This window comes from Necator americanus, chromosome V (genome assembly GCF_031761385.1).
Source record: "Necator americanus strain Aroian chromosome V, whole genome shotgun sequence".
Classification (NCBI taxonomy): domain Eukaryota; kingdom Metazoa; phylum Nematoda; class Chromadorea; order Rhabditida; family Ancylostomatidae; genus Necator; species Necator americanus.
In genome coordinates, this window is record NC_087375.1 from 31957755 (window position 1) to 31970107 (window position 12353).

At 38.4% G+C, this 12353-nt stretch overlaps 1 protein-coding gene across 3 annotated transcripts; it reads right to left on the reverse strand.

The window, feature by feature from the left end:
• Positions 1-632: 632 nt before the first annotated feature.
• On the reverse strand, positions 633-10691 carry RB195_015839 (uncharacterized protein; the record flags this gene model as incomplete). Of its 3 annotated transcripts, XM_064206743.1 has the most annotated exons (33): positions 633-681; positions 734-890; positions 1624-1735; positions 1836-1983; positions 2717-2868; positions 2921-2994; positions 3060-3190; positions 3301-3490; positions 3679-3770; positions 3845-3943; positions 4005-4159; positions 4311-4445; positions 4505-4610; positions 4683-4765; positions 4845-4901; positions 4958-5068; positions 5451-5523; positions 5853-6050; positions 6506-6681; positions 6815-6886; positions 6942-7044; positions 7108-7163; positions 7938-8072; positions 8162-8241; positions 8305-8419; positions 8693-8769; positions 8827-8909; positions 8957-9031; positions 9245-9309; positions 9421-9555; positions 10090-10203; positions 10275-10405; positions 10508-10691. In XM_064206743.1, 33 exons carry the CDS (start codon positions 10689-10691, stop codon positions 633-635), a joined length of 3723 nt encoding a protein of 1240 aa, XP_064062622.1. The 3 variants fall into 3 exon arrangements, with proteins under 3 accessions (XP_064062622.1, XP_064062623.1, XP_064062624.1); XM_064206741.1 differs by lacking the exons at positions 6506-6681; positions 6815-6886; positions 6942-7044; ... (10 more) ...; positions 10275-10405; positions 10508-10691 and adding an exon at positions 6136-6155; XM_064206742.1 differs by lacking the exons at positions 633-681; positions 734-890; positions 1624-1735; ... (13 more) ...; positions 5451-5523; positions 5853-6050 and having other exon boundaries at positions 6502-6681.
• Between the last annotated feature and the right edge of the window lie 1662 nt (positions 10692-12353).

Below are 12353 nucleotides of genomic sequence, written 5' to 3' on the forward strand. Positions count from 1 at the left end.
GAGTAGTGAGCAAAAACACTAATGCAAACAGTGAGCATGCACCACATGGCCTGCTTTATCAACGGATTTCTGATGTGGAACGGAACATTGACAAATATGCATTCAATCAAGAAAAAAAGGAAAAGTCTCCAAGTAATAAAAACTAGGTTCGAAATGTTACGTATGTTGTTATTACGTATGTTGTTACGTATTACATTATTACACTTCACTTCGTCATAACCTTCGACCAGCAGTCAGCAAAAACCCACCAACTCAGTATTTCGAATCCGAGAAAAGCAATCAATTTGTCCACTTCATCAATTACTATCTTTTATTCAAATATGCTGGAAAACGAACAAGAAAAATTAACGAAAATAAATCAAGAAACAGAAATAGATGAACGCGTCCTGATTTGAGGAATGAGAGAAGGCCAAAACGAAATTGAAAGAAAATTCACAACTCATGTGAAACACAGTCATGATAAATTTAAAAAAAAAAGACAGAAGGGTAACTGAATAATGAAAGCAAACATTATGAGGAGTTCATGGAATAACAACAATAAAATAATGAAATATGTGAAAGGAGACATGGAAAACGAAAAGAAAACACCATCAGTACAAGACAAACAAATCCTAAATTTAACTAAATTTTGACTAGGATATTAATACCGGAGAGGGTAGCGCATTTTCCTTGTTCTCTACCCTGGAAATTCATAAATTAAATTAATTAAAGGATCGATGCGATCAAGACTTACTGCTTCTGGTCAACCATTTGATCCTGCATCTTCAGTGCCTCTTGCTCTAATCGAAGCTTCTGTTTCGCTTCAGCCATCGTCGCCTTTCTAACCTCATACCATTCGGAAAAGCTTTTTGTGCGTAGGCGAGCTGATGGTCGAACAACTGGTAATTTTGCTGAAATATACGAACATGTTATAGATATATGAAAGATCGATAAAGTGTCTTTATGCGCAAACTTCTCATATGAATGGATTTTTCATGTAGGAAAAACTGATAACAATCTTCCATGTTCATTCGATGTTTTGTACAATACGTCCAGAAAATTAACTACATATGTTTAAAATAAACGATAAATATCACTAAAGATGACAAGCATAACTTATTATATTGCGCTTTTGTTTTTAAAAAAAACTGCATTCTTCCCACGTTTCTTTGGTCGTGTAGTAGCGCTGCACTCCTCACGCTACCTGTTTGCAGACTAGATGTTTGCAGACGAGAACGAATGTGCACGCAGAGTCATACTCGATTTGAAACCCAATAAGCAAAAAGGAACTATAGACGGAATAGAATGAGAATTAATGTTACAAAAACAAATGAGCAAAATACAATATAGATATGTACATACATACAGAAATGTACATTATATATGCTTGTATTAATTAAACTGGTTTAAATTTCAAAATCCCTGTTACTTACAAAATAATACGTTGATAATAATTTCAAAATATGGGATCCATCTGGGATTAATCTTTGACGAAGGCATTACTGATAAAATCACTTTCAAAAGTTACATGAAATAGAGGAAAATAAGAAAGGAAACAAACAAATGGAATAATTAAGAAAAAAAATGGAGAAAATTTTCAAAATAAGATTGGAAGATGAAAGCAGATTAGCCAACAAAATATACCTTCATATTTCTCTCCATCCTTTGTTATTCGTTGAGTATACGCATTTGCATCATTATGCCATCCTCGTAGGATTTCCCGTACTTCTGTTGGCACCGATTCGAGAGAAGGGTACTGCAACAATTGAAATCCAACATAAAAAAAGTGAATATATCCCTTTTGTTCAATAGATAAATTCAAACATAAGTTTTTATTGGTCACAGTGAATGGTCACCTTCGAACTATTCATCATAACCTCGTGGTAAAGTGTTGTTAATTCATTTTCATTTCGCACGGTTTCGTCCTCTTCGTCTTCAAATAAAAACTCCTTGAAATACAATCGCTCATCACGATTCTCCGAACCAATACGCTCCATAATGCATCTGCAAAACAGGCATTCCACAAAGTTATACAGTACTCAAGTCAAACTATTACAGCTTCCCAATCAATGATGCTAGCGGTTTCTTAAATGAGAACATGAGCAAAATTATTACCTATGCTGAAAAGGAAAACCATATGATGAAGAACTCCGCCCAATAACGAGGAAACAAAAAGATACTTATAGTTAGAACATAAATGTAAATTTATGATTTCGCAGTGTGCATCAAGTCCTCCTATGATAGGAAGGTTAATGAAGAAATTTTTAAAAAAATTTGCCTTTCCTCAGATCACTTGAGAAATTCTGTGGTAGAACTAAAGCTCAGGTTTACCTTTGGGCTAATCGATTTCAGAGGAAATGATCATACCAATAATTTGAAAAAATAAAATAAAATATATAAAAAAACAAGCAAAACTGACTAAAGCAAACTGATTAAATCGAAAAGGGGCGACCGTATTCGACGACGTTCGCGCTGCGATTCCACTGCGATCTCTAATTACCTTCGACTGCATCGTATGTATATTTCATTGAAGTGGACCACATATGTGCCACATTATGTTATTGCTCCTTTCGTTTACCTCTCAAATTCTGGATGGCGAGCCACTGCTTCACAGGCAATTTAAGCTGTTTTTTTTTCTGTTTTTGTTCGCGAGCGTTATGTTACATATGTTCAATAATTTTCGACAATCGTTGAGCTCTAAATAGTAACTAGAAATCAATAGAATTTGAATCTTCACCTATACAAATGTAGAGAGTGGTCTCGTGGGAAAATCCGGACAAAACCGCCGCGTCGTGACATTTCCGTTTTCGCCCGTCGACAGATCGCTCGCATACTAGGATCGGGGGTGTACGGGGATGGAGCGAAGGCAGTACGAGTTGTTCTTCTGCGCTGAAATTGTATTGTTAAATTAAACAATAAGAGATTCGGTCAGGATTTGTACCTTTACACTAAAACCTCGCTTCGATGGGCTGATTTTTTTGTTTCTTTCCAATTCTACTTCTGCATCGTCCGAATCTGAAAAACGTGGTTGTACACCCATAAAAAGGTGAAAGGCTATGGGAAAACATGAAAGTGCACACCACAATCATCTTCCTTGTTCGGACGAATTAGCTGTATGCCGGCTAACTTTCTGTTAACTAACGGTACGCAAGCCAAATTGAATAAATCACATATAAGTCGACTCTTTACGAGTGAATCCAGCGGTGCATCACTATAAATCTTTGTTCTTCACGGCAGAAAAAGATCCAAACGAATTCCGGCGTTTTGAATAGTGAAAGAAATATTTACGCACGAAAATGTCATCTCGTAGAAGAAACTTACCAAGACAGACTCGGAGACAAGTTCACCTCCAGCAACCACGGTTTCAGATCTGCGTCAACGAGAACATCGAAGCCAAAGAGTTCAAAGTTTGTTCCTACATGTGGTGTGATTGTACGGCATGCAGATGTGATACGAGTTTGCACCGAGAGCAGACTTTTCACTATTATATCCTCTATTCGAATCATTAGCACTGAAAAAAAAACAATAATGGGATGAAAGTCACACTCATAGCCTCACTCTCTTCTTAGCCTAGGACAAGATCTAATAGTTGTCACAGAGACCGAGATCTGAAGGTCACCAACGAGTAAACAAACCACTTAACAGCAATAGCGACATGCCTCCAACAAAAAAGAATACTATGATTTTTCATATACTTACTCTTAGCGTCAATTCCTTCCTTTTCCAAATGACGTAGTAAAGCTCCAAGAGTCCATTTGTGTCCGAAATCCTCACTAGCCATACTTTCATTGCTGAGAAAAACGAAAAGAGACCTTCTCTTACAATATGATGGACAAATACGAGAAGTGCAATGAAGCAAACCTACCGAACAAAATTTGTATTGTTTTTGTTAATTGAATAATTTGTTAGGTGGACAAATGCATCCTGAGTATCTATTTCGCTGCAGTACTTCTCCGATGCTACCCTTAATTTATTTTAATTTAATGCAGATGTTCTTTGTAGGAGTATGAGGGAATTGTAAGTACCGAGTCAGCCCCTCCGAGTAGACGTAAGTGATGAGAGGGTAAAATGAAGTGACGGCCACATAAATGCGGAGATCAAATTTATGCCCATTAATTAAGAGAGGATTCTCAATGTAGCGCGAGACCAATAAAGGCTCTGTTTGAGGAATTTCTTGGACCTAGATTTAAGAAATTTGTCTCAAACATCATGACCACTAAAGTAAAATGCTGAAACAGTCATTAAATGACAAATAAATAATTGATCCAAACATTTGAAAATAGAACGAGATATAATAGTAAAGGAAGAAGGACCAAGTGTAGGAAACACACCTTGTTTGCAAAGAAAATCCCTTTGCCCTGAGAAGAGCTCACAGGCTTCACAATAAAAGTAAAATCTGACATAGAGTGCTCCATTGCGGTTTGCAACATCGAGGAGTCACGAGGGGTCACAAAATATTCAGGTACCTATTAGATCTGTAGCCAATAATGTCTTCTAAAAATAAAATAAAAACCTCCAAACATACGAAGCCATAAGCATCGCCAAATATTGCAGCAGATCGTGCTAAGTTATCGTATAGTTTGTCTTTTCGAGTAAGTTCAGTTGATCGAGGAAATTGGTTAATACGTTGCCTAAAATACAGAATCATTTAATGAAAACCCTTGAATAACTGCAAAAGGGGCGGTACACACGAATAAACACACCAAGATTGAATGGTTCGCATATGTGAGGCCCGGACAGAAGAACCACACCAGAGTATGTTAAATGAAGGATTCTTCCGAGAGCACTTAAGATCTAATAACTTCATTTTACACAATTCAAAAATAAAACAAAGTGAGAAAAACGAAAAGAAGTGTCTACTCCACCTGTGTGAATCCATGACTATGCAGAACGGTTTTCACCAGTTTAGTATCGCTGTTTACCTGTTAAAAAAACGATGAGCGACAATTTACGACTGTACTTCAGGACACAAACTTACCATCTTAAAAGCTAAATTGTAGTTTTCGCCTGTTTGCGTATACTTTTCTCGGAGTTCAGCAGCTGCCTGTCGACTGATATGTTTCAAACTATCCGATGTGAAGGTAAGGTACTAAAAATGTTGAGATCGAAATTAATACTGACTTTCATCTAAATTTAGTTTAAAAACGTGTTTATTAAGAATGTTGAGAGCAAAAATGATAGCTGCTTAAATTACCGTATGAATTATAGCTATATTATAAATTCTGAATTTCACTACAAAAATCTTGACTTCGAAGTGTCGAGAGAAAACTGATTATCTGGCAAGCATGCCTAACATCTAACACGTTAACATATTTCTTCATGTAAAAATAGTGGTTTCCCGAAACTTCTAGCTTCTATTAGTAATTCTTCTTCAAACTGATAAGTCCCGTACGTCATGATATCAAACTAATTGAAAAAAAAATATAAAAAAAAACTTTCATTCGTTCACTCACAGCCACAACACAACCCACCTCAATCTTCCTCGGCTTACTTTCGATACCGAAAAGAAAGGTCCCCGCATCTCCATGAATAGAAGTGTCTTCGCTAGAAAAAAAAAACATTATGGATAGGAAATAAACCACACCTTTCGTACTACTATTTGTAAGTGAATTTGTAACCATTTGCAAAATCAAAGATACGTAAGTCATAAAATGGCAGCTGATAAAGATACGTAGGTCATAAAATGCCTCTTGGCAAAAAAAATTTTGTCACAATACCGCTATTTCTTACTACACATCTATACAAATAAAACTCTGCTAAGTGCAAACTAAACGTTACTCAAGCACTTCTCAGTAAATTACGCAGCTCGGCAAGATGCTCTACATATCATTTCAACTCTAAAAGCAATGTAATTTCAATCCTAGTTTGCTCACATGTTGTTCGTTTCTCCATTACCCCGCTGCAGATTGTTGGTGTCAAGGTGCATACTGTAAGTGATGTAGTTTCCCGGTATCTCAAGAGCGTTCAGCTCTGCTATGAGCTCCTCCTCCTCCTCCACCTCTGAATCTAAAGCAGCAAGTGCTCGCCTATACTGCGGTGAATAACGCGCAGCTAGTGGCACAAAAGGAGTCCTAAAACAACTCTTTTAGACTTTTTAAAGTAGCAGTAATAAATTCCCCAACGAGAAACACTACGAAAGATTCGAAAAGAGATTACCGTTTCAGTGGGGTTTTCATGGAATGAGATTGAAACACAAATTAGAGTAGCATTGCTAACATGATAGGCGTGGAAAGAAACCGGATAATAGAAAACGGGAAGAGACCAGTCGAGAAGGTCACGCAACAATGATAAAAACGATATATTGATAGGCACTTCACCTACTGACCGATGATTCAGAAAGTAACGCTGAGTTGTTGTTTTATACGCGAATTTTCATTGAAATATCACAGATCGACGTCAATCACCACGCATCAAAGCACCAATCAATTATTATAATGGAATAAATAACAAATAATAAACAACAAATTATCTGACTACATGTGTAATTTCCACATTTCTAGAAGGAATAGAGAGCACTTTTAATCACTGTTCATGAACAGGCATGGACACGCTGGGCACCAGATGGAAGATTGTCGGAAACATTGCAGATATTTGTTGATATACTCCGTCTGCAAGTCCTGACGGTAAAACGAAATGAATATTGTAGTGAGGTATAACCGTCACTCCACCGCCAACAGCAGACCCACCGCAAACTCCGCAAACCTGTTTAAAAAGAGCAATGCAGGAAGCAATTATTCTACGACATGCTAGTCCTATGCTATACAAATCATGTTAATTAACTATTATAGACTAGCTTACTTACAAAATTAAAAAAGTAAGTGTAAAAATTGAAAACCTCCATAAGGTAGCCCTTAACGCACTTGAAAACCATCTCAGCTCGTTTCATACACCATGCAATCGTCATATTCTACAATACGATAACTGAAGAGCTAATAAACTCTGTAAGATATTGTTCAACATACCTCAGATGCCTCTTCAACGAGTAAAAGAGGAATGTGGATAGATGTAATCCCTAGTCGAGAAGTGAGTCGGATTATGTTGCGAATCCCATTCAGACATGGATGTCTGAACTCGAAACGGAACCTCGATAAAGAAACCGATGAAGAACCACACGTTAAGTAAACTAACCGACTAGAAATGTCCGAAGTCTGGAGCGATTCCTCAACGACAAGGTGGAACACTAGCTAAATCAATTAATTATGCACTCTGATATCTTAAAATCATTTTCTAAAATACAAATGCAGAAGAATGAATAGGAATATTGGGCTTTCTCTGCTAAGAAAACGAGTAGCGAGAAAAAGACTATAATGATAATGAAATAATGAACAGCGATACATTATGATGCATACTGATATACTCATCCTTACAAAAGATGCTTGTAAAAAACCTTTAAAAAAAGGACAAGTATGCACGATTGACGTATAAATACGCATGTTAGCTTCTTTTTGGTGTTGCTTAAACATTATCAAAGAAGAAATGAGAAAGAGCTAATGTACTTCAAAAAAAAACCTATCTTTGTCTCAGCAGCTCCTGGCGCGCTTCACAGCAAAATAAAAATAAAAATAAAAAATAGGTACACAGGTTCTCAGAAAGTATCACTAATTGCAACAGCTACCAATTTTAGGTAGCGGATGATAAGGGAAGACGATTATCATTGCGAGCAAACTGTACAGCTGTCATTTTAATGCCGAATGAGGAAATATGAGACTGTCTCATTGATATACAACATCTACCCATACGGAAATGATCAACAAAAACATCATCTAAATATTCTTTTGAACAAAAAAAAAACATATCTTATTGATGCGGAGTGACCACACCTAATCAAATTTATGTTATTTTGTATTGTTATTGTTATTTATAGTTTATTCATCAAATTTATGTTTCGTACGATTCAAATCGAAATATTTAAGTATTTTAGAACAAATACGAAAAAAAAGATACAATTCACTACTTACTTGAACATCTTTGAGATTTGAATGTCTTGTGCAGTAGACGTCACCAATTTCCAAAGTGGCTTCATGTGCACTTTTCCTGAGAGATTTCTGTGGTTCTGACAACTTCGAGCGTTCGGAAGCAGACTCCTCTCTCCACTGACTTGCTCGTACAGCCCAAAATAGGAGGATGTGATCAAAAGAGGGAAGTAGTGGTGCAGTCAAAACACAGTTAAGGAAAGACCAACCGACTCAACAACATTCTTTAGTTGTTTAGGTAAAGGATCAAAATGAAGCTCAGTCGCTTGTTCGCAAACTTGTGCAAATTCTGAAGGTATCAAATGAAGAGAATAATAAGGAGTAATAAGATTGAAAGAAGTTAAAAACGAACTTGAAGCACTGCTAGAATGCCATAGTGGATCGCGCGGAACTAACATTACAAGTCCGCTCAACTGCCTTCCATAAAGTGAAATAGACGTTTGTAGAAGAGAGCCAACATCAGCGGACTAAAAAGTACACTAGCGTCCAGTCTGGTCAACAACTGCTGCAAATGCGTAAGCAGCTGTACCCGAAGCGGAAGAATAAAGCTAGCAGTCGCAATAAAGATGGGACCCTCGTTAGCTCCACTAATTTCTGCCGTCTGAGTTAAGTTAGCGGTGGTTCCACCTCGATCACAGGCTCCACCATGCTGCGTCAAGCTCCTACGCAACTGCTCTGTCTTCAGGTCGTTTTGACCCGACTATATCTACAGAATAGTTTCAGAATAGAGCAAGGACTACCTTCACTGGTGTACACAGATCTACCATTGACTTCGCCGTTAACAACCGAACATTATGCATCGATTTCAGCTGGGCTCCTGTGATCAGAATTGGAAGGTTAAGAATGAAACATTTCTATCGAACGAAATGCATACCTATATAAATTGTGTAGCATTCATTGATGCCTTGTTCTTGCTCTTCTTTGGTCTCACTGATGGTTTTCGTGGAGTGTACCCTCCTTAACGGAAAAAATAACATTGAAAAACTATCCGTCACAACACTTACAGGTCAGGGCCGATCTCGGAATTTCCAGTGCTGCCAAGAAGACTCCCGCCATCGTACAGTGTATCTACCATGTCTCTAAAATAATTCAGAACTCAAATTCAAGAAAAAATAACAGGAAGCTCTTAAACTGAACGGTATCCTCTATATCCCTTTGGCTTTCATTCATCAACCACTTCATCAAATAAAAATATGTAACGTCACAAGTTTCTGCAGACTTGTATCTTACCTTAAAGTATAATCTGAAATAGAAGAGAAAAACTGAAAGTATAATCTGAAATTGAAATTTACCTGAACTCTTTCCGCTGTTTCTCGGAAAGCACTTCAACTTGACAAGCATAAGAGCCGTGGAGATTCTAAAGTAAAGTGATGTGGAGGGAATTCTTTGTCAGCAGTGAAAATCTTCTTAACAACTTATCGCTTGTGATTACTCTTATTCCATCTATCAATGAAGTATGAAAACTCACGCGCAGCTTTTCATTGAGGTTACTGAGTTCGTGTGGATGAACGTCGGCATTAATAGATGCATCATTCACTGCATTCTCACACTTGCTGGTCAATTGCGCAACGTCCCAATTTCGAACACGAATTATTTGACTCATCTTAAAATATGAGAAAATAAGTAAAAGAAAAGTAGAAAGGTGATCAGCTTTCGTGATAACCTATAAGATCAGAGCTATCCAAGAAATTATTGGCAGCACTACTAAAATGTGAAGGGCTTATCGATTCTCAATGTTAATACTGTTGCCTGAATAATGGAAGCATCCCTCAACGATATAAGAAAAACTACTATCAATGGCAACATCTATTCAAATGATGCGAAGTAGAAAGAATGACAAATTCAGTGAATTAGTGGAAATTCCGTACGAAGTTACCTAGCTGATGGTTCCATCAGAACCATGAAGTAGTACAGTAATAGATTTTTAATTTAAGGACAAAGTACTCATCAAACCATTTTTAGGAGAAAAAAAGAACTCAAAAGTAGATTTGATATGAACAGGAACAAATCCACAATCATAAAACAATGGCTTAGATGTAGAAATTTTTAAGAACCAGATTTTAATTTTTTAAAAAATATATATCCAAAAAAGGTTGCCAAAGATCTGGCACACGAAATATCAACACACTAAACAGACCTCGTTCATCATAGCGATCTGCCTTCGCATTAATTCAGCTAATTCATGTGATGGCGAATTCCGCATGATATGAGAGAACTTATTGGCGAAGTTTTCGGATGGATCCACCACTAACTGCAAGTTATGAATTTCTGACATTCATAGAAAAAATGCGCATGCGCAAAAAAAGTGGAAGAGTAGCGCACATTGGGACCTGGATCGAGATCGGGCAGCTCGAAGCCGGATTCTAATGCATTTTTGATTAGAGCGTCTCCTCTTTCATCTTGGATCCTCTGTGTTTGTTCTCGAACAAATCGAACCAACTCTTTACGCAAATCTGAAAACCAGAAAAATGGAAATCCTCAAGAAGACGTAACCTAGCAAACGAAACTATCATTTTTAGATAACACAACACCTACTAAGGCACTAATGAACGTACCCACTTTATTCACGGTCTCGAGAATCCCTCGTCCACCAAAAACGGCCACATATTCGTCAACATCCGAATATTCGGGTAATGGAATAGGTATATCTATTGTCAGTAAATCTTTATCGACTTTTGTATAACGGGCTAACGTATCGGATATGACATATGTACAAATAGTGGGTTCACCAACACCCATCGATCCGCAACAGAAACCAGCCTAAATTTCCATCTCATCGTAACTTTCAGTGAATTCTATTGAGTGAGAGAAAAAAGCAAAATGTAGTTGGGGTACTTAACCGCAGTCTTATTTCTCTAAGCTCTACCTTCCTTTTTTCTTTTAGTAGCTTTAGCGAACAAGTCATAGATCCTCTAAGACTAATGCTTAGATTTTAGGGCCCCAACTAACTTAGTTGTTCACTTCCAGAAATGTGAGCACGATTGAGTCCCACCAAATAGACTTTACCCAAGAACCTTAAGGAAATGCATCAATTTTTGTTAACGATGAAAAATGTACAAATGGCTTACAGATGAACAAACTCAGTGTCAATTTATAATTTTATTCCTAGTGCTATAAAGTAGCATTGGAGCGCGTCAGCCCCCTCTCGCTCTCGCATTCAAAAATCCCGCTACGGCCGCCCACAGACTTTGAGGAACGCCCCCGCCTGTCCCGCCACAGGCGACCGAAGGTTGCCGTGGCGCGAAGAACGAATAGTGCAACCTTTAATAGCAACCTTAGACAATGGAGTATAATAGCAGAAAGGCCAGTCTTTTCCAATCTTTCGGAGCCATTGTTCCACGTTACCTCATCCAAGAGCAGCACCAGACTCCTACCCGTACGACTGCGGTGTTCTGCGCTGCTGCTCCATATGTCTGGTCCATAGTCACCAGTTGGTAGTGATCATGCTGTGCCAGCGCGTTTTCAACTCTACTACTTGTGGTAGGGTTAAGATAACATGAAGAACGTACGCAATTGCGTGCGCGGCGCTTTGGTGGAGCGTAGCCGCTAGGAGCGTGGTGAGGTCCATGCTGGGAGCTCTCGTCGCTGCAGTTTGCGACGGCCCCAACTGTTACCTCCACCACCCCGTTTCGAGCGCGTATGTAAATGCAAAGCGACTACACTAGTGATTCATGTCGTTGTGACCCGACTATACTTCAAGAGACAAGTCGCATCGCTACCAGTTTCCGATTATTGATCGATCACTTCGGCATAGCAAGGTAGCGGACGAGTTAGCGCTCACGCAGCGATACGGTGATCGAAGCTATCTGACTTTACAAATCGAGAGAACTTTTCGCACCGGATGAGATCGAGGTGGGACCATTCACTCGGACTAAAATGATGACTGTTGCTAGCGAGGGTCCCTTGGATCCCAGCCGCTACTCTTCATTGCGCCGCTTCAAGCGCAGCTGCCTACGCAACTGTACGGAGCTCCATATCGTCTCGACCCGACTATAACTGACGCTATGCATAGCTTTCGGCGTTATTAGAAGTCCCACAACTTGTTTCCCATTCATTCGCGTCGAGGTTCGACATCAACGCACGTCGAGCGGCGTGACAGACTATGCTTTCGAGAGTTTTGTGAACTCTGCGGTCAGTATAACAAATTTGCGATTAAATCATTATTTTCGTATAAAGTATGTGTTCCGTTGTTTTATTCTTTTCTTTCTTCTTTATTTTTTCTTATGCTCCATGCATAATAATTCATACGAAACAACGATGGGTCGTATGGTTAATGTGTTAACGAATCTTCTTGGGAGTGCTTTTAGACAAAGGCTATCTAGCACTCGAAGCAGATGCATTATTTTTGATACTCTTTGGAAATCAGGGATTTTGTTGCACTAAAGTGAGCGTGCTGCTCCG